We start from the raw sequence: 22,999 nt of genomic DNA, 5'->3' as shown, positions 1-22,999 counted from the left end.
ATTCCTCCCAACTATCGATTTTCTTTTTAATTTTGGTTCTGTAATGGTTCTGCTTTCACTTTGAGTCATTTTCCGTTGACTGTCGTGAAAGCAGAGGGGGGATTGTATGATATTATTATCTATAGTGGAAAAGAGTTGAACTTAGAGTTCAAATGAAAAAGAGTTGAACTTAGAGTTCAAAGCAAATTAAATAGGTACTTAAAGAAGTTATATGAATAATCTAGTTTGTCAAATTGGGTTTGTGAAAAGTATGTTTTATGTGAAATCTAACATGGTTATGGTTGAGTAGAATACATCTTACCATTTTGAAATGGTTTAGCTAAGCAATAACTAATTTGATGGGTGTGTTACTTTTCAGTTAGTTTAATATTTGATTAGAAGTAATCATATTAATCTTATGCATTATGGAATAAGTTTGTAAAAACGTGCAGGGAGCACATGTTGTTATTTCTTACATGTTTACAAAATGTTGCCATGTTTTAATTGCTATTGAGAAGATAATTCTGCATCAATTTATATTTCTGGAAAACCAAGTTGAGAATTCTTACATAGTCTAAATTGCATAAAGAGAGGTACAGACCCACTGTACCACTCCACTCACTGACACAAAGACCAGTTTGAGATGGATTTTAACTTGTTTGGACTCTTTAGAAGAGAAACAGACATTATCAAAATTGGGTATTCTAATTCTAATTTAAGTTCTGTCCTAGTAAGCAATCATTGGAAAGTTAATGGTTAACAGAGGTTTCTTTGAGGTGAATGATGAGAAGAGAAAAAGTTTGTTTCACTATTGTCAATGCCTGGGGTGTTTCAAGATAAAAACAGTGTCCCTTAGTGATAAGGTGACAATCCTTCAAGACCAGGGTCTGTTATCCTTAGGTTAGTAAACCACCCCCCACTCCAGGGAGAGCCCTGTGGTGGTAAAGGAGTAAAAAGGGGGGGTCATGTTTTATGACAGGATTTCAGAGTGTCTTTGATGTGCTAGGATAATAAGAAGAGATTGAGAAGTTCACACTGAGTTTCATCTTGTAGAGAAATTAGGCTAAATAACAGTTATGTTAGCTGACCTTCAAGATGGTGTGAAATGTTTGATTTAAATAAGGTATTTGATCCTTTATGTGAAACAATGGTGAATTTGATTGTAGTTCCGATACAACACAATCAGATGTAAATTATACAGGTGAACTGAGAACTCTTCATGAACTGCTCTTAGAGAGTGGTACTTCAATGCAAGCAAACTATCTTAACTGATGAGTTTTTGGAACAGTAATGAGAAATGTGAAATTGTGTTCTTCTGTTCTTTGTGTTGGTTGTTAAATCAACTATAGAAAAGAGTGGAATTGTTATTTTGCTACACTAGCAGAACAGAAGCACCAGAGATGTTAATGTTTTAACGATACTGTTATTGATTTCAACTGTTCTAATCTATTTGGAGAAAAGAAGTAGAGAGATATTGGAAATATAGGGTTTGAGTGTTTGATAGTGTGTGGTTCTAATGTATCAGCGAGATGCAACAAGCTAACGTGATGGGCATATGTGATGATGTACTGTGCAGTTGGAACTAATCTTCTCAAGGATAATTCACACATTCCGATACAGAAGACTTGAAAGCAATTCGGCAAACAGAGGACTTGCTGGAGCCCAGAGAGAGACTGAGCTTGGCTTAAAAGGACAACTGTGAGGTGGCTGAGGTGAGATGGATCTCACAGACACACAGACAGACTGTCCTACAGCTGAGAGAGGAGTCGACTCTGGCTCGCTGCACGTCTAGGTGCCGCACGTCTACAGGATGCTGAGTTCCTGTGAGCTGGACTGATTTGATTCCTGATGATTCTGCAATGTGATGGAGAAGGCAACCTCCGACCGAGAGGATGGAGGCGTAGGAAAGATCTACTGCACAACATCATGCTACGCTGATTGGGTCCATACCAGGTACATCTCATCTGCTGTCCAGGTAGCTGAGAGAGGAACCTGGGGTTGACGACACGCTACACGAGGATTGTAGTGTTTAAATTTTAGACACAGTGAATTGAAGTCACTGAGGGAAAGTGAATTTTCTGGTGCTAGTAACTAGTCACTTTCTACATGGCCTTTAGCTCTAGAGCCTTTAGCTAAAACTGGTCATCTTGGAGTTCACAAAGGAGAACACACAGATTCTCCTGGCCTGGCTGATAAAGCAGCTAGAATGGAGACAACAAGAGCTGTGTCTGCATTTGAGCTGTGAAGGACAACACCTTGGAATATACATCTGACTTTTTCGTTCTCTTACATCGGCCTGTCAAAGAAATGGTTCATAACTGACTGTCTGTCGTTTGGAGGAGCAGAACATTTGTGATGGCTTCGGAAGTACATCCAAATGGAACCATGGAGAGGACTTTTCAGTGAATCGAGCAATTGGCATGAGAGAACTTTGTAACAGTGATAAATTGAAGGATGCATTCAGTGATAGGTGTTTATAATGATTTTAACATAAAGAAAAAAGTTTTGTTGTACTATGTTATGATTCTGTATGATGACAATGTGTGATCTTGGATTTTATACGGAAGGTAATGATATTGACTGGGTCATGTTGTTAAAGAGTACTGTTTTGTTGCAGTCTACATCCTAATGAGTAAACTGTTTAAGGTTTGATACCAAGGTTTGACATGGTATCAAGAGGATGGATTGTTGTGGAAATTTCTTTATACAATGTATTCTCACTGAGTAAAGGACTGAGTCCCACTGTTAAGATAGGTACAGGAATGTGGGGGATCTGGTATTTGCATAGGGGACATCTATTGTCTGTCCAGATGCAGATCAATGGGTTTTAGGACAGGATAGGAGAAGATACAACAGGGGGCAGTAAGGTCAGTTGGCCCCTTTGGGTAAACACTACAGTAAACATTATGGCAGGAAGGATAAGGTGGGGGAAGATAGCATTTGACTTGTGTGATAGAACAAAGGGAAAGGTGTTTGATTGACATGGGACAGATGGCAGCATCTTACCACACCCCTTTTTCCTATGTGATATATACGGTTGAATGAGCTATATTAGTTAGAGGCTCCTCAGACGATTATGTTTGTGTAAGCGGTTGACGCGTCTCTCATAATAGTCTCTGTGCATAATAATTAATAAAACGGTTATGATGTACAAAGAGAACTTTGTCTCTGTGTTCCTTACTCCGAGTGTCGATACATGGAATTACCATCACAATATATTGACTGTATGAGCTGTCAAATTGTTGTGAGCATTGAAGCAAAATGTTACATGTCTGTAGCATATGCTGAAACTGAAAGTTGCAAGTAGAAGAACAGGAAATCTTATTTAGGCTGTTGCTGGGGAGAGAGAGAGACGATTTAGCTTGTGTGTCAGAAGTACAGGAAACAGATTGACAATGCACACACATACTGAGGAACTTCAAAGCTGAAGACATAAAGGCTAAATATGATGCTTGTGCTGCATTTACACATAAAAGGTATAGAACATAAATTGGACCAATGGCACACTGCTTGGCTAACTTAATGTCCCCAATTTTTAGGCGTGTTTGAAGTATAAATAATGCTGTTATGACTGCTCATGTTCAGACATTGTGCGGCGACACTTAGTCTCCAAAAGCTTTTGTAATAAACGGAATATGCAGTACGGTAATTGACCTGACTCCTGGTGTGTTATCCTCCTTTCCAATAAACCAACTCGGGGAAGTGTTAGACTTCAACACAAGTCTAAACATTTCTGTAAATATTAAACAAATACACAAAAAGTATCTGCTCAGGTTTTGTAAGATCACAACCGCCCAGTCCAACTGACACAGATGCTGTTCACTTGGACTAAATTCAATTAGGATTAACAAGCGTATACATGTAATTAAAGCTGATTAACAATAATGTCAAAAGTCTACGTACCAATATTTGAAGGCCCAAAAATTTGTTTACCAAACACGGCTGGTGTTTTATTCCGCTCAACCTAAACCGGAGATTTAAACAGGCAATATGAAAGACAGCTAAAAATGCATGGATTGCGCAATCGTAAAATGTATTTACACATTCTTAAAAAGTTCAAATGTCTCGTTTGTTAGCGTTTGTAATTGCAGCACAACTCAAATAAATTACTTCAAATAAAATAACTTGTACTTACAACAGAAACGATATACTCCGCGATTGAAACAACAGCTGACTTCTGTGGATGCTGCGGGTTTAATTACTGTCTTTACGATGCAGCCGGCGCCTCCAGCAAGTCACGCCTCTTAACTTTGTCATTGGTTACATGTCATTGTTCTTCACGTAAGATAAAAATTGTGTTAGAACTATACAGGCTGCAATGATTAAAATTCTGGATAGAACGTAATTATTTAGTTCTGTAGATTGTTGACGTTTGACAACCAAATATATTGATACTTCCTGTCTGGTAGAAACGCCATTCTCGTTAATTTTCGCGGCACAGCCGTGACATCGCGTCATATAATTGTATATATTAACGATAAACTAATCTGCTTATATATATAAACGCTGGCGATTGTCACCATATCGCCATTAATCTGTTCAACATTTAACAAACACAAGACCGTAATACAGCAATCAAAAATCGGATTTCAAGAGTTGGTCATTACGAGAAGGAAGATACTACAGTATATTTTTTTTAAACCAACGTTGCCTATAATTAAACATTTCTACCAATGTGTGGAAAACAATCTCGCGTTGATCCCTGTTGTACAATTTCAAAAGACGCCTTTACGAATGTTTTAATTACCTGAAATAACATATCTTGACCTGTCAATGATTCACTGTTGTTCATGCAAATTTATACGCTACCTTTCAGGGTAACTTTGTAACATTTTGCCATATAATGCAACTTAAAAGTTAATGCTTACTTAAAACAACCATTTTTATTACAAAACTCAGCATTGCTCATACATACACGTGCCTAAATCCATGTTTTTATTTATAACAATATTTTAAAACCCAAACTGCGACACAATCCACCTTTGCGTAATATGTGGTTGGCCCTGGCCATGACTATTCCTTCAAAAATAATAGCATTGCTCATGCAATTTTAGTTTGCTGTAGTGCTGTGTTGGGCTACAAACCGTGAAACATTGTATGATTTTAGACCTTGCATATACTACAGTTTGTAATAGTGGTTACTAAGGGGCCATTACTACAGGGCAGATATCATCTTAAGGCCCATCTCCTGTTAAAATGAAAAGTGGGCTGAAACTATCCAAATCGTAAGTCCCTACCCCCCCCCCTTCTTTATCTTACACAAAAGGCATGTATCTCATGTGTAGCTCTGTGCTTGTGGAAAAACACCATTGTAAAACATGGAAGTTTACATCTGTTGTACCACATGGCAGTGGAACCCTTTTGTGGAATATACAGGTTCAGGGGATCATAAATTCACAGAAAAGGTTTTTAGTAAAGTGGCTTGTTTAACAACAAATTATGCACTCTGCAGTGATTCAGAAAAAGAGCAGGCAGCAGCTGGCAAGTGGTTGAGCATGGTCCTTAGGTCATGGTACTTGTCTTTTTTTGATGTGCAGAGGGCTCTCATATGCACTAGGGAAGTGGCTTGCAAAGTAGGGAGGTTGAGGTGTAGCTCCTTGTTTTGATTTGGAGATCAGCCACGATTTCCATCACTCAAATAAGACTGTGGCTCTGTCTGGTGTACATATTTCAAAGATCCTCAGCTGAAATTTGAACAGAAACATTTCAAGATCCTGCCATCAATAAACAACCTTCATTGTCCAGCATTTGGACATTTGATTCTTAGAACAACATGCTGCTTGTTGATGGGAGGTTAGTGAACTGTTCTCTGTGCAATACCTGTGACTTATAACCACCTCATTGAGGTGATCTGTAGTCCAGCTGGTCGCTTGAGGACAGAATCTGGGAGGTGCCTGAAGTCTTCACATTGCATCCTCATCACATTGAATGGTTTTGCTAGTTGTGCTTCATGTATCATCTTTGAAACATCATCAGGTGTATGAAGGACTGACAGCATGCGCCTCTTCTCGATGGTGGCAAAAGATCCACAAAAGCATGGCTTCACCAGAAGAAGATTAACGTTTTGGAATGGCCCAGTCAGAGACCAGACCTGAATCCAATGGAACATCTGTGGGGTGTTCTGAAGAGGGCTGTGAACAGGAGATGTACTTGCAATCTGACAGATTTGGAGCGCTTTTGCAAAGAAGAGTGGAGAAATATTGCCATGTCCAGATGTGCCATGCTAATAGACTCCTACCCAAAAAGACAGAGTGCTGTAATAAAATCAAAAGTTGCTTCAACAAAGTATTAGTTTAAGGGTGTGCAAACTTAAGCTACCAGGTTATAGTGAGTTTTTTTTTTATTGAATTGTTCACATCTTTGTCTCATTATTTTACATCACAAAAACCTGCCATTTTAACAGGGGTGTGTAGACTTTTTATATCCATTGTATCATTGAAAGAATGTTGTGATTGTTTGTGAGATTGGTGTGGTTCAGGGTTTTTTTTGTGTGTTCAGATGCCATGTGTGGATTAAGTAATGTAACCTGGAAAATCGGATACAAAATCGGTCAAATTCAACCGGAACACAGCAGGAGGGTTAAAAGAGCTAGATGAACAACCACACAGTTTAGTATTAATTGCATTCTAATCAATGAATTTGTTATTGGCAAAGGTCAGTGCAGGAATGAAGACCATAGAAATTATAAATATACAACATAAAAAGTTAACAAAAGAAAACAGACAGGTGGTGGTAGTGGGACTACTTTAAGTACTCTATGAAAAGGTTTGTTTTCTGATGTTTTTTGAAAATAGTCTGTGCAATCCCAACCTCCAAGGGAAGTTGGTTCCACTGATGAGGTGCCAGGACAAAGAAGAGTTTTGACTGTGAGGATCGGGAACTCACTTGAAGGGTGGCACTGCCAAGAGCTCAGAGGTGGCTGAACAAATTGCCCGGGTAGAGATGTAGGATTTGAACTTTGGGTAGGGAGGAGAAGCTCTTCTTGTTTCTCTGTAAGATAGTCGCAGTCAAGAGGTATTTGTAAAATGCAGGAGGGCAACCTGCTTTTATGTTAACCTAAGGTGGAGAGCCAAACTGATGAGAGGAACGAGCCTGGACTGATTTAGGCCAGATAAACATACTTTGATGTGATGTCTGTTATTTTGTGTTGATATCACACCTTCTTGCCTATACAAAGAGGAGGTTTTCTGAGTAACCCTCAGAGTTTTTCATTGGTCTTGTACTAGTGCGACTCTTCTTGTAGTGGGGCAGAACAGCTTTTTTTAATGGCAACGGTCTGTTATCAAGAAATAACACGCATTCTGCACTGGAATCCATGTAATAAGGGCTAATAATAACAACCTTATAAACTAATTATTCTGACTGAAAAACTGCCTAATATGTAATTACGCTGTAATTATTCTTGTCTATATGAGTAAAAAAAAACTCTTCGAAATGTTTAGGTGCTAGTAATCACATCGGCGCCTCCATGTTAGCCTTTCATGCAGTAAAGTTAACTGTTATGGTGTAGTTTCCACACGCAGTCCAAAAACACTTGAAAATGCCCACATTTAATACAGACATTATAGCCTACGTGTAATAATATACATGCCCGCTAATTTTAAGATGCCCATCAACATTACAGTTCAGGCTATGCCACTGTTATAGTCAAATTCCCTTACATCTATTTACCAGACGTATTCGGTAATGATAATGGTCACATTTCTAACAAGAAAAAAAAACATTAGTAACTTAATCGTTATAGATCTTAGTGAAACTGAATATAAAGAGATTACTTTCTTACCTTTCCTTGTGGTTCTTAAAATAACGAATGAAATTTGACGTTGTTGCATATTTTGCATCTGGCAAATCTTTTTTTTATTCACATGGTCCAGGTCAAAGTCCTTGTATCCAAACGATACTATTTGTGGAGCTCGACTAACGTTACTGTCTGCCATGTTTGGCGCGGTTTGAATTGTGCAGCGTTAAAGGCACATACGCTGATTAGTGGTGCTGATGTCACAACATATAAAATAATTTTATTGCTGTTTGTTTATTATAAGTTCAAGTCATTGTCGAGTCTTCCACTTCAAGTCAAGTCAAGTCTCAAGTAACTTGTTCTCAAGTCAAAGTCAAGTCAAGTCATTTTCATACTTTAATCAAGCAAGTCCTGAAAAAGGTGACTCAAGTCAGACTCGAGTCAAGTAATGTGACTCGAGTCCCCCACACCAGTCAGCCACCAATTGTGCAAGTTCTCCCACATAAAAAGATGAGAGAGGCCTGTAATTTACATCATAGGAATCACACGGAGGGACCTAGTGAATGACTTGCAGAAAGCTGGGACCAAAGTAACAAAGGCTACCATCAGTAACACACTACGCCGCCAGGGACTCAAATCCTGCAGTGCCAGACGTGTACCCCCGTGTCCCCCCTGTTTTTAATGAATTAATTAGCATTTTATTGCATGACATAAGTATTTGATCACTTACCAACCAGTAAGAATTCTGGCTCTCACAGACCTGTTAGTTTTTCTTTAAGAAGCCCACCTGTATTAACTGTATAAAAGACTGTATAAAAGACACCTGACCACACACTCAATCAGCTGGGACCACAGTCTCATAGAAAACCATTAGTAACACAATACGCAGTCATGGTTTAAAATCCTGCAGCGCACGCAAGGTCCCCCTGCTCAAGCCGGCGCATGTCCAGGCCTGTCTGAAGTTTGCCAATGACCATCTGGATGATCCAGAGGAGGAATGGGAGAAGATCATGTGGTCTGATGAGACAAAAATAGAGCTTTTTAGTCTGAACTGGAGGTGGAAACATCATTCTTTGGGGATGCTTTTCTGCAAAGGGGACAGGACGACTGCACCGTAATGAGGGGAGGATGTATGGGGCCATGTATCGCGAGATCTTGGTCAACAACCTCCTTCCCTCAGGAGCATTGAAGATGGGTCGTGGCTGTGTCTTCCAGCATGACAACGACCCGAAACACACAGCCAGGGCAACTTAGGAGTGGCTCAGTAAGAAGCATCTCAAGGTCCTGGAGTGGCCTAGCCAGTCTCCAGACCTGAACCCAATAGAAAATCTTGGGAGCGAGCTGAAAGTCCATATTGCCCAGCGACAGCCCCGAAACTTGAAGGATCTGGAGAAGGTCTGTATGGAGGAGTGGGCCAAAATCCCTGCTGCAGTGTGTGCAAAACTGGTCAAAAAGGTTTCTGTACCAAATAATAGGTTCTGCTTTTCTGATGTATCAAATACTTATGTCATGCAATAAAATGCAAATTAATTATTTTAAAATCATACAATGTGATTTTCTGGATTTTTGTTTTGGATTCCATCACTCACAGTTGAAGTGTACCTGTGATAAAAATTACAGACTTCTAAATGCTTTGTAAGTGGGAAAACCTGCAAAATCGGCAGTGTATCAAATACTTGTTCTCCCCACTTTATTGTGTGAAAGCAAACTTGGTCTCTGTCTTATCTGAGACCAAGTTTGTACACTTCTTCATGGTGAATCTTAATTTCCGCCACAAGGAGAGAAGTCTTGGTGGTGTGGCCCGTTTTTGAATCCTCATGGTTTAAGTCAAGGAAATTGAGAGTTTTGGAAAGGAAAGACAGGGGGGATACCGGCCTGTTGGATTTGACCACATATCGGTTTGTTTCTTTAATAGAGGAGCTACTCTGGCCAACATACAGTCCACTGGGACAAATCCAGTGTTCAGTGAAGAGTTGATGAGGGAGTTGAGAAATGGGTTAAGGTATTCTGAGATTGTCTGGAGAAGGGAAGAGGGTATATGGTCAACCGGACATGATATTCGGTGTCGAGCAATCACTAAGGAGGTGAGGGTTTAAGGAGTAAGGAAAAGGTGGAAAATAGTTAGAGTTAGAGGATGCCTGGAATTTCAAGTGATGGATGGTAGCTTTAGCAGCTGATAGGTAGGAAGAGGATGTAGCAAATAGGGATTGGAAATACCAAGACGAAGCCAATATTGCATCAAAAAGAAAAATGCACTCAGCCAAGTGCCAATGCTATATATTTTACTTAAACAGCACATCCAGTACCTACTAGATACATAGAGTACTAAATCCTTAATTACAATATTTAAAATATATTTATTTGTTGTAATTATTTACAGGCTGCATTGGTTATTGGTTTCATTTTCTGCCAAGATGCACGTACATCCCTGTCTGACTGTTGCCAATCTGACGTTGACTGGAAAACTGTTTTTAAGGCACCTTAGTTTACACAAATTAAGGTACACTGACATAAGGCAAATCATATAAAAAAAAATGGTATTTGATATATATGGTTATTTTACCAATGGGCATGTATATCAAAATCCTGTTATTTCAAGATTCCCACTATCCCTCCAATCCCCATCACTAGTTCCTTCCCACCCCTCCCCTTCCATTTTTTTCAGAACAAAATGAAAAAACATATTGTTTGGAAGTCCGTGAGAGTCCTATTAATTTGGTCCCTTAGCTCCTCCACAGGCAAATCGTTCCAGTACAAGCAATTATCCTTAACACCGACACCCAGATGGGCTGCGATTTGTGTTCTCAGAGTGTGATCCTGTTTACTCCATGTCTTTTCTATTAACCATTATAAATACCTACCTTTAATCCTCACAAGTCCAGGCTGCAGTCCTTTTGTCAGGCAAAGCTGGGAGAGTTAGGACTAGTTAAATTGATAAAGTTGGTCTACATCTGTCACAGAAAAAGAGTATTACTCCATAAAAAGAGTGTTAGTCCACACCAAAAAGACTGGAAAGTTTTCTGATCACAGCCTTTACATTTCTGAGACTCACTGTACATCTCTGTACATTTTGTAAGTAAAACCAGGCAGAAGCATTGTATGTTTTCACTGGTATTTTTAAAACTGCGTTGGTAGAGGTTTTGGTCTGCTTTTGTCAAGTAACTGGGTCTCTGTCCAGAACAAATTATCCATGTCCCCCTGGTTCACCTGGCAGAGCGCAGCCGTTCCCCTGCTACTGACCTGTCTCCTCAGCGATTTAGGGGTGGTTCAGGCGTCTGTGTGTTCTCGGTGGGACCATTCAATCGAGCTGGATGACAATGGTCTCTTCCAGGAAGGTGACGTGGTGATCGGGGGTCTTTTCCCCATCCATAACCTCCCTCCAGCTCCAGACCTATGCTTAACACAACCTCCTCATCTGCAGTCGTGCCACAAGTAAGTACTGTTGCCTTTTCCTTTATTTTCCCGAAGTAAATGTTATGCAATTGCACAACTTTCTCAAAGCCTCTTCATTTTATGTGAGAATTATTTCAAACATTTACTTCATAAGATACAGCTTGTGCAGCTCTGAAATGGAAAATGTAAGATTTGTTTTCTTATATTTATGAGTCATTATCACATAATTTGTTAGTTGTAATGAATTATTCAAATCAAACTGTAAAATGTTCAATAATGTTTTTTCTCCAATTCCAAGATGTTTGTTTTTGTCTCATCTCAGAAATAACATGATGTGTTTATTGTGCGTAATGTGTAGGACAATGCACGTTCTCTCTCTCCCTCTCTGTCTCTCTCTACACTGGAATCATGTTTAGCTGTCAGCTCTGTCAATTTCAAATTCAACGGGTCTTTTTTATAATAGTAAATATTTGTCAACATTGCCAAATTTCATACCATTAAAATTGTATGAAAATAATAATTAACAAAAGTAATTAACAGTGTTTAAAAGTAACAAAACCATTTCAAATATTGAAGTATATTTTTATGTGTTATTTGTGATTATATTTACAATTTGTATGCTGCATGGATAAAAATGATTGCTGCTGTGACTGCACATTGCAGTATTTTTTGACAGTATGCACACCGGTCTTCTCTCAGGAGCCAGGTCTGTCTTGTGGCCTCTCTTGATAGTAACACTGCTCAAGGTTTTGCTCTTTGTACAGTACTCCAGCATAAGAATTTCATAATGGTCACGATGGCCATGGCCGTTGTTGTCCTTCGCACTGGCCGTGATGCATTTGTGCCTGTGCAACTGTTAAAATCTTGCGCTCATCAGTCGGTTTGTTTGTTAAGTTTGCTTGTAATTCGCAACTGAGAACAACCACAAGAACGGACTGCATGCAGGTAAGCAAGCTAGTTAGTTATTGATAAATAAATAGCTGACTCAGTGCTTAACTGAATCAAACCGCTCAGTTTTGGAAGGTGCATTCATGAGAAACTGGGAAGTGGGAAAGTTCCGACCTCGAGTGGAAGAATACCAGAGAATTCACCTGAACGCTTTTTGAAAGCTCAGAGAAGTAACATTTGACATCACTCGCCTAGGCAGTCTTTGTGGTGAATAATTGAAAAACTAAAATTACTTCCTTCACGCACAAATAAGTCACTACATTTGTTTAGGTCGTACTCATAAGTGCAGGTGATTATGATGTTAAAGGATACTTCGCGGTTTAGTTTTGTGTAACTGGGGTAATGTTAGCCTTCTGGCTAGCCTTAAATAAAACTAAATTAAATTAAATTAAAACACTGAAATGAAACACAATGAGTTAAAAGTACATCGTAGTTATAAAAGTTATAAATCTATGTTTGATGTTCAATAAGTGAAGAATGTATGTTTTTATGTAATGCTTTCTATCTTATCAGCAATTCAAGTTGTTTACTTGTAAGCTCCAAATCTTCCTAGCTATTTCACTCAATGGCCTTTGTGCCCTGGCATGTGGCCTTTGTGCCCTAAACATTTTTGTGACATCGACGGCCAAATGGCCTTGCCACTAAAATGACAAAATTCCAAGCCTTATGTACTGTACTCTCTGTTTAGGGAAAGGTACCATTTAGGGAAACAAATATTTGTCCTCATATCGACTGACAATGCCAACCGTACAAATGTTTTTTCTTCTCTCTGCCCATCTCATATTCTCCTTGTCATCTCATCTTCCTGGTCTTAGTTTCCAGGGAGAGATTTTGAGATGGGCGCACGTCCTAGTGTTTGCAGTGGATGAGATAAACCGTAACCCCTTCCTATTACCAGGGGTGAGGCTGGGCTACCATATCCTGGACAGCTGTAATCAGCATCCCTGGAGCCTGCTAGCAGCCCTAACCCTGGTTTCAGGGGGGAAACTCAGCTGTGACTCAATTGGTCCAGTTAACCTGTCTGAAACATCACCTGTCCAAGGTAAACAGCATTGAATTACAGCACTTTTTAACCTTAATAACAATATGGTGTGATGTTATTTTTTGTAGTATGTGATGGCAGTGAGGATTCTAAATGAATAGCTAATGGCTGATGTATTTTCTGCATTATAATTCTGACTATAAAACCATACATAATAATATATATTCTGTTTTTTCCAGCATTGCCAGTTGGTAAATCCCCGGTTTCCATTATCATTGGTGATTCAGCATCCACTCAGTCTATCATTGTGGCCAGGACACTGGGGCCATTTGGTGTGCCTCTGGTTGGTTTCTTTCCACACAAATAGAAAACACCAAGCTTTAATAACTAGCCAATTAGCATTTGTAAGAGCTACTTTAACAACTCATGAAAAAAGGGAGATGGTACAAGTTATCGACATGACAACGTAATATCATATTCCATTGCATAAAATAAGAGTAATATTTTGTCCATGCACCAATATAAATAGTATTGTTGACACACCATTTTCAACAGTATAGCCATGCAGTCGTGGCCAAAGGTATTTGCACCCTTTCACTTTATTTAAATATCTCACAATTGTTTCTAAAACTAAATCACAATTGATCAAAGTATTTGGTTTCCACAATTCTGTGTTTCACAGTTATATATATTTCAGAACCTTTGTTTTTTATTCATTTTCCCAGAAAGATTTTAGCATGTCCTGCAATATTTTGGCAAAGTACAAAAGCAGTGTGTATGGTACTCCTATGTTTCTTACCATACAATCTCTTTTCATTGTGTTGGCTACGTTATGGTGTGAGTTAAAAATTTTTGCCAAACAACACAGCGTCAACAACACTAGGGGGACCGGAGGGTGTGTTCCAACTATAGGGGGATCACACTTCTCAGCCTCCCCGGGAAAGTCTATGCCAGGGTTCTGGAGAGGAGAATACGGCCGATAGTAGAACCTCGGATTCAGGAGGAACAGTGTGGTTTTCGTCCGGGCCGTGGAACACTGGACCAGCTCTATACCCTCTACGGGGTGTTGGAGGGTTCATGGGAGTTTGCCCAACCAATCCACATGTGTTTTGTGGATTTGGAGAAGGCATTCGACTGTGTCCCTCGCGGCATCTTGTGGAGGGTGCTTGGGGAATATGTCAGGTCCCTGTACAACCGAAGCAGGAGCTTGGTCCGCATTGCCGGCAGTAAGTCAGACTTGTTCCCAGTGCATGTTGGACTCCGGCAGGGCTGCCCTTTGTCACCGGTTCTGTTCGTAATTTTTATGGACAGAATTTCTAGGCGCAGCCAGGGGCCGGAGGGTGTCAGGTTTGGGGACCACACGATTTCGTCTCTGCTCTTTGCAGATGATGTTGTCGTGTTGGCCCCTTCTAACCAGGACCTTCAGCATGCGCTGGGACGGTTTGCAGCCGAGTGTGAAGCGGTGGGGATGAAAATCAGTACCTCCAAATCCGAGGCCATGGTCCTCAGTCGGAAAAGGGTGGCTTGCCCACTTCAGGTTGGTGGAGAGTGCCTGCCTCAAGTGGAGGAGTTTAAGTATCTAGGGGTCTTGTTCACGAGTGAGGGAAGGATGGAACGGGAGATTGACAGACGGATCGGTGCAGCTTCTGCAGTAATGCGGTCGATGTATCGGTCTGTCATGGTGAAGAAAGAGCTGAGCCGCAAGGTGAAGCTCTCGATTTACCAGTCAATCTACGTTCCTACTCTCACCTATGGTCATGAGCTTTGGGTCATGACCGAAAGGACAAGATCCCGGATACAGGCGGCCGAAATGAGCTTTCTCCGCAGGGTGGCCGGGCGATCCCTTAGAGATAGGGTGAGAAGCTCGGTCACCCGGGAGGAGCTCAGAGTAGAGCCGCTGCTCCTCCACATCGAGAGGGGTCAGCTGAGGTGGCTTGGGCATCTTTTTCGTCTTTTCCGTCCCACCGGGAGGAGACCCCGGGGAAGACCTAGGACACGCTGGAGGGTCTATGTCTCCTGGCTGGCCTGGGAACGCCTCGGTGTCCCCCCGGAAGAGCTGGAGGAAGTGTCTGGGGAGAGGGAAGTCTGGGCATCTCTGCTTAGACTGCTGCCCCCGCGACCCTGCCCCGGATAAGCGAAGAAGATGCCATGCCATGCCAACACAGCGTCATCCTGCACAATCAAATTCTTGTTACACGACACCCAACAACTACGTAGTGATATTTAAGAAGAAGAAGCAGCAGTTTAGAAAAGAGTACAGTCAACTAGCAGCAAATTGGTAGAATTATTGAATATTATAGATGCATATAAGAGTAATACGCTTTTGAATGGTGGCATAGCACATTACAACTATGTAGTGAGTGAAGAAGAAAAAAAAAATTCACAGCAAAGGTATAGCAAGATAAAGCAATAACATACATAACACTGTACATTTGCAGCAGTTTAGAAAGAGTACTGTAAAGTAGCAGCAATATTGGTAGTGGTATTGAAATTATAGATATGTCAAGTCTGGCAATAAATATCCATAACAATCTAAACTAGCAGCAATTTCTGAGTATGAACAGTATGGTAGTATTGAATATTATAGATACATATGAGTGTAATATGCTTATGAATGGTACATGCAAGAAATATTCAAATGCCTAAAAGCACCTGAAAAGACATCATAGCAACTGGAATGTTCTTGTGTGATCAGTATGACCATGGATCAGTTTTGCTGGTTGAGGAACCGTATGGCCTGAGGGAAAAACTGTGAGTCTGGAAGTGTGTGCCCCGATGCTCCGGTAGCGTCTACCAGGCGGCAGCAGTGTGAACAAACCATAACCTGGGTGGCTGTGATCTTTGATGATGTTATGTGCTTTCCTCAGGCATCGTGTATGGTAGATTCCTTGCCCGGAGGGGAGATGGCAGCTGATGACATGCTCCGCAGACTTTACCACCCTCTGGAGGGACTTGTGGTCTGCGGCGGAGCAGCTGCTCTACTAGGCAGTAATGCAGCCTGAGAGGATGATTTCAATGATGCACCTGTAGAAGTTGGTGAGAGTTTTTACTGACATGCCAAATTTCTTCAGTCTTTCTTGTGTCGTATAACCGGTTTTGGGCAGTTTTCACTGCCGAGTTTGCTTGTCTGGACCAAGTGAGGTCATTTTTGATGAACACACTGAGAAACTTGAATTCTGAGACTCTCCACTTCTGCACCATATCCCACTTCCTGAAGTCCATGATCATCTCTTTAGTCTTGCAGAAGTTGAGAGAGAGGTTGTTGTCCTGGCATCATGTAGTCAGGTTCTTTACCTATTCTTTGTAAGTGGTCTCATCATTGTTGGAGATGAGACCCAGGATTGTAGTGCCGTCCATGAATTTGAGAATGATGTTGGAGCTGTGTGTGGCCACACAGGGAGTACATGAGGGGACTGAGTACGCAGCCCTGGGGGGGCTCCAGTGCTCAGGGTCAGTGCAGAAGAGGTGAGGTTGCTCTTTCTCACCACCTGGGGTCTGCCCATCAGGTCCAGTCCAGGATCCAATTGCAAAGGGAGGAGTTAAGTTCCAGGGTCCCGATGGCACAAATAATAGTTAAAACTGTCGTGGCTTGTGTCTGAAGATCAGCTTGAATTTGTGTGGCAATTGATCAAGATGCTTTTTCCACCATTCAAACTATCCTACGCTACGATCTTCCATCGCATTTTCTGTTGCGGGCACATCCTGGGAGGTTGGCTATAATGGCGTGGACCTTGAACTGCTTGATAATATTACATACAGTGGAAACAGGAACAACATTGTAATTACTTCTGTGGGGTGCCAATACTATTCTCAGTGCCATTATAGGATTTTCCTGGAAGAAATGCTGCAGTATTTGAATAGAGTGCACAGTAATTTTGGCCACGACTGTTGTATACTATTAGCAATATATATTTAAATTTACTTTTTTGAAAGAGAGCTGCTGTCATACACAATTTTAAAGCTAAACTTGGTTTCTGCCTGAGAAACCTCTTGTGGCAGAGCATTCAATGATATCAGTCCTCTAATTATGACAAAACAGATATTGCATTAGGGCTGAGATTCATTCAACCCCCATAGCAATGTGTCTTTATTTATTTATACTAATCCCTCGCCAACACCCAGCTAATTTTGAAAACTAAATGCTTATCTGTCAGAGGATTTGCCCTGGAAGTTGTTGTAGTTTTTTATTGAGTACCCAAAGAATTGAAGTCTTTGAGGAAATGTGACCACTGGAATGAGTACAGCGTAAATACTTCAACGCGAGTTTGGTTCATTTGTTTTGAGCCCTAAAGCATTTTTGGGGGGTTGGGTCTTGTGGTCCTCAGATCAGTTACCAGGCTAGCTGTGCATGTCTCAGTGACAGAAGGGCGTTTCCTAACTTCTTCAGAACCATCCCCAGTGATGTGTACCAGGCCCGCACCATGGCACGGCTCGCACAGCGTTTCGGATGGACCTGGGTTGGAGCCATAGTAGCTGATAACGACTATGGGCGCCTGGCCATACAGGTCATTTCTTTTACTTAAATTGTATATATATCATGTCCCTATATCCTAAAAGGCAACCCCAAATTGTACATTATTTTATATGTTTAATAATTCAGAATGGGTTTATTAAGCCCTTTGTGAGAACTGCTTTGTGAAAATGGCATCATTCAAGTGCACTCCGGCTCTCAAAAGTATTCATCCTGGATTGTGGTGCTGGCTTTGACGGGACCATTTCTGGACATTGACCCTTTGTTTTTTTAAGACTCTCTAATGTGGCTTTGGCTGTATGTTTGGGGTCATTGTCCTTCTGGAAGATTAATCTTCTCCGAAGTCCCAGGTCTCTTGCAGACTTCTTCAGGGTTTCTTTCAAGATTTGTCTGTACTTTGCTGCATCCATTTTGCCTTGGTGTTTTGATCTTCGCAATCTTTCCTAGCCCTGAAACAGAGACGCGTCCCCATATCATGATGCTGCCGCCACCATGCTTCGCAGTAGTTATGGTGTTCTCTGGATGATGTGCAGTGTTCACTTGCGCCAAAAAGCTCTGTTGTACACTCATCAGACCATATAATCTTCTACTGCTTGGTCTCAGAGTCTTCAACATGAATTCTGGCAAAACCTAACTGAGATTTGATATTTGAATTTGTGTTCAACACTGGCTTTATTTTTCCCACCCTCGAGTAAAGGCCAGTTTATTTTTATTACGCAGGTGGTATGGAAAGTTTCTTCCAGCTTTTGTTGCTAAAGGCTTCTTGGTGGCCTTCCTGACCAGTGCCCTTCTTGCCCGGGGAGTAATTTCTTGAGGACGGCCTGTTGTAAACCGATTCATAGCTGTGTTCTATTCTCTTTATTTCCTAATAATGGAATTTTTTGTGCTCTGGGGGATATTCAGATCCCATGAAAAGTTATGATATCCTACCTCTGATTAGTGCTTTTGAAGAACCTTTTTCTGGATTTTTTTTTTAATGTCCCTTTGTTTTCATACATTTTTGTTAGGAATTGTGCTTACAAAATGTGGGACCTCCCAGAGGCAGGTGTATTTTACCGGAATTCATGTGAAACACCTTATTGCACACAGGTGGACTCCATTTAACTAATTACATGACTTATAGAGTGCTCATCTTCACCCAGCACAGCCAGATGAGGACTGGCAACACCTCAGAGTCTGGATCTGCTCAAGGTTTCTTCCTAAGTTCCGACCTATTAGGGAGCCACTGTGCATCAACTTCATTTTTGCTTGCTCTTTAGGGTTTCCGGCTGGGTATCTGTAAAACCAATTGCTATAATTGATTAAATAAAATCTGTATATAATTGATTAAATAAATAAATGCTCACAGTCATTGTACTTCACTTCTGATTCCTAGGAGTTTGAGGAGGAGATTCAAGGGACAGGTTTGTGCTTGGCATTCTTTGAGACCCTCAGTCGGGGGAACCTGGAGAGGGATGTGAAGCGAGCAGTGGATGCGGTCCAGGGCTCGACTGCCCAGGTGATCCTAGTCTTTCTGTGGTACACCGACACTGAAGCGTTACTCATGGAGGTGGTGAGGAGAAACGTGACCAACCGACAGTTCCTGGCCAGTGAAGCTTGGAGCACCAGCATGGACCTCTTACAAAACCCTGCCCTCTTTACTGTTGCACGGGGCATTTTGGGCGTGGCTATCCGCAGTGCACCCATAAATGGCTTTGAGGCCTACCTACGAAGTCTCCACCCTTCTCGCCGTCCCAGAGATGCCCTGTTAAAAGAACTCTGGGAAACAGAGTTTGGGTGTAGCCCAGGAGCAGAACATGCAAATAATCAGAATACATCTCTCCTCCCATCTGCTCTTTCTCCAAACCCTTCTGTGCCACCACCATACATGTCTACCCCAGCTTCCACCCCCAGGTCCCACAACCCAAGCCTGGTTTCCTGCAGTGGGGCTGAAACTCTGGAGGTGGTGGAGAGCTCCTTCACAGACACCTCCCAGCTGAGAGTGACCTATAATGTGTACCTGGCTGTGTATGCCGCAGCCCACGCCCTCCACAGCCTCTTGTCCTGCCCCAACCAAGACAGTCCTACATGGGGGATGAGCTCCACCTGCTCCCCCACTCATAAAGTCCGCCCAGCGGAGGTAAATGAGGGATACAGAAAATGCCAATGTAACCATTTTTGCTTTATCATTCAATCACTTCAACCTTGATTGAGCTCAGAATCAACTGATATGCCACCATGAGTTGCTAAAATGCAACAACTCAATACAACCCAATTTGATTACTAGTCCCACAATACCTGACTGTATTAGCCCATTGCACTGCTCTCCGTGGGATCCCTGGGTTAATGCGCAAATCACTGCAATCCCATTTGGGGATCTTGACAATATTGTTTCTATGGAGATTTTTATGTAGTTATTATATGTTATGGTTATGTTTTCAGTTATTACACCATAGTGTATTTATGTCTGCTCCCAGCTTTTGCAGCACATGAACCTGGTAAACTTCACCACCAAACTGGGTGAGGTGTTCTATTTCACGGGCGCCGACATCCCTGCCGTCTATGACCTTGTGAACTGGCAGGCCACGCCCAAGGGTTTGCTAACACTGGTCACAATTGGCCGAGTTGATGGGTCCAACCTACTCATTAACGAATCAGGGATCCAATGGAACAAAGAATTGAAAAGAGTAAGAAAGAATATGGAACATGCATTTGAATCGATTCCAGTCCCTGTGTATGTGAATGTTTGTGTGTGAAGCTATTTCCACAACAGAAACAGCAACAGAGTAAACATATAACAAATAGCATTAAACGTGGGTATCTAAAAGTCAGATTTTCTCCATCTTTATTCCCTCATCTTCATAGCCACCCCGTTCAGTGTGCAGTGAGAGTTGTCCTCCAGGGACCCGTGTGGCCAATAGGAAAGGGGAGCCTGTCTGCTGCTTTGACTGCGTCCCCTGTGCTGAGGGGGAGTTCAGCAACACCACAGGTCAGTGATATGTGGGGATAGAATACCATTTAAAATAATATAAGGCAGTTCTTAATGGGACTTGATTTAACCTTATTTAGACTGAATAAGCTGTTGTATGTCTCCAAGGCTCTTTGATTTGTGAACGCTGTCCTGTGGAGTTCTGGTCCAACAGCTATCGAAACGCCTGCATCCCCCGTGAGCTGGAGTTCCTGTCCTTTGACGACACCATGGGCATCACCCTGACCACTGTCGCTGTATTTGGTGCTGTGGCAACAACGGCTGTGTTTGTTCTTTTCGCATACCACCGCCACACCCCTTTGGTATGAGCTTTCATTAATTGTTTAACCAGGTGCAAGGTAATACTTAACATTAATTTATTGTAATGTATATCCATACTCTTTTTCTTATTCCAGGTGCGAGCCAACAACTCAGAGCTGAGCTTTCTGCTCCTTCTGTCACTCAAGCTCTGCTTCCTGTGCTCATTGGTGTTCATTGGGGTTCCCTCGGTGTGGGCATGTCGGATCCGCCAGGCGGCGTTTGGGGTCATCTTTGTGCTTTGCCTGTCCTGTCTCCTGGTCAAGAACATTGTGGTCCTGGCTGCGTTCCGGTCAACGAGGCCTGGTGCCGTGCAGCTAATGAGGAGGTTTGGACCAAGTCAACAAAGAGGGAGTATCTTTCTATTCACCAGTGTTCAGGTGCGAGCTTAAAGATTTAAGGAATTTCAACTCAACTGTTGAATTTAAATATGGTAATTCATACTTTAAGATATATTAGCCTTTAATACATATAGTGGTTACTTTAGTAAGAACGTCATAATTCCACAATACCATTATTAATTGTGTTTTAAATTGTGTCTGTAAACACAGGTTGTTATATGTGCTGTCTGGCTGTCCACAAGCCCACCCCTGCCTTACAATGACCTTGGCCTTAAGGGGTCGAAGGTCGTCTTGGAGTGTGCGGTGGGGTCTGTGGCCGGCTTCTCTCTGGTTCTGGGCTACATTGGCCTGCTGGCCTCCCTTTGTCTCTTATTAGCCTTCCTGGCCAGGAAACTCCCAGACAACTTCAATGAGGCCAAGCTAATCACCTTCAGTATGCTGATATTCTGTGCTGTGTGGGTGGCCTTTGTCCCAGCTTATGTCAGCTCTCCTGGGAAGTATGCTGATGCTGTGGAGATATTTGCAATCTTAGCTTCCAGCTTCGGCCTACTGCTCTGCATCTTCATCCCAAAATGCTTTATCATCCTGCTGAGGCCAGAGAGGAACACCAAGAAACACATGATGGCAAAATAAAATTAAGAACAAGAAATAAGATGGGCGAATAGAAAACAGCAAAAAACACATGATGGCCTGACAGAAAACAACATAGAAATACACATCAGTCAATTAGAAAATAATACAATGTTTTTTTAGTCATGCCATCTACCTTTTTGTAAAATCATTTTAGATAGATATATTGCCAATACTACAGGCTACATACAGTACTTCTTAACAATATTAAAGCAAATAGACATTGATTTCCCTACACAGTTAGCTGGGTTTCTGTCTTTAATGATTGAACAATGAGTCACCACTTAGCACATTTTAATCTGAATCACTACATTTCTCCTCTTTACATTAATCAAAAGTTTTTAATGAAGTCCATTTCTCTTTCATTGAAGCCAGGTCTGAATGGAAAGCACACACCAGACAATTAAATGAAATACTGTTGCTTCAAAATTGTGCGCAGTCCTTTCGCCGTTTGTAAGGTCTGTAATTCTCGTTTGTTCATGTATGGTTTCTATGGTCTAATAAAAACACATTAAAGCATCCTTTTAAGTCAGAATGTTTTATTAACTGAAAAATTGCATTAACAAGTAATTAAATTAGGGCTGAATGATTTAATAGGAACAATGTTATAATGCAGAATAATTGTGCACAATGTGATACATTTTGCTCAGGACATTCTAGGGTTGTGTAAAGATCTCCTGGACATCTGCAGGACATCTTCTGTTTACTGGGCAGTGTCCCAGAAAATGTAAGTCACACACATAGTTTATATAAACAAATATCCTACTCAACAGTCCAAACAAATACATATATTTATTATCTCAAATATTGAATTCCAGTGCATCATACTTTGTTTTGATAATAGGCAACTACACATCTCTAGGGTACCACTAATCATTTTGTGGGCTCAAAACATAGAACATCTTCCTTTCCCATGTCATTGCTGATTGGACAGAAGTAGAAATGACTGTGTCTAGGGGTGCATGCAATTGAACATCAGAGAATTGAAATGTGCTACTTAAAGGAAGTTAGAAGCATTTTAGTAGCTGTGCTTTTCTCCACATATGTACATTGACTGTGACACTCAAATCCGCTGAATGCATGATTCATCTTCCAAGTCATTATTATGCGTAAAAAGTTAAAAGATGTGGAGATCTGTTTTAAACTTTGAGGATGGTAGTGACCCTGAATGGCCTGGGTCCAATCACAGGAAATAGGCATTGTGGCTTTTATAACTAGAAAGGTAATTTGGACATTTTATATTTTTAAGCAG

At 41.3% G+C, this 22,999-nt stretch overlaps 1 protein-coding gene across 1 annotated transcript; it reads left to right on the top strand.

Annotated features, from left to right (window-relative positions):
- Positions 1-10,907: 10,907 nt before the first annotated feature.
- Positions 10,908-21,778, top strand: LOC105006695 (extracellular calcium-sensing receptor). The gene is made up of 11 exons (XM_010865351.2): positions 10,908-11,149; positions 12,874-13,052; positions 13,280-13,383; positions 17,366-17,545; positions 18,887-19,287; positions 19,435-19,630; positions 19,968-20,177; positions 20,356-20,479; positions 20,588-20,781; positions 20,875-21,156; positions 21,328-21,778. The coding sequence occupies exons 1-11, from the start codon at positions 10,908-10,910 to the stop codon at positions 21,748-21,750; spliced, it is 2,535 nt and encodes an 844-aa protein (XP_010863653.1). The 3' UTR covers positions 21,751-21,778.
- Positions 21,779-22,999: the final 1,221 nt, after the last annotated feature.

Source organism: Esox lucius, chromosome 1, assembly GCF_011004845.1.
Source record: "Esox lucius isolate fEsoLuc1 chromosome 1, fEsoLuc1.pri, whole genome shotgun sequence".
Taxonomy (NCBI): Eukaryota; Metazoa; Chordata; class Actinopteri; order Esociformes; family Esocidae; genus Esox; species Esox lucius.
This window is presented reverse-complemented; position numbering and strand designations above follow the sequence as displayed.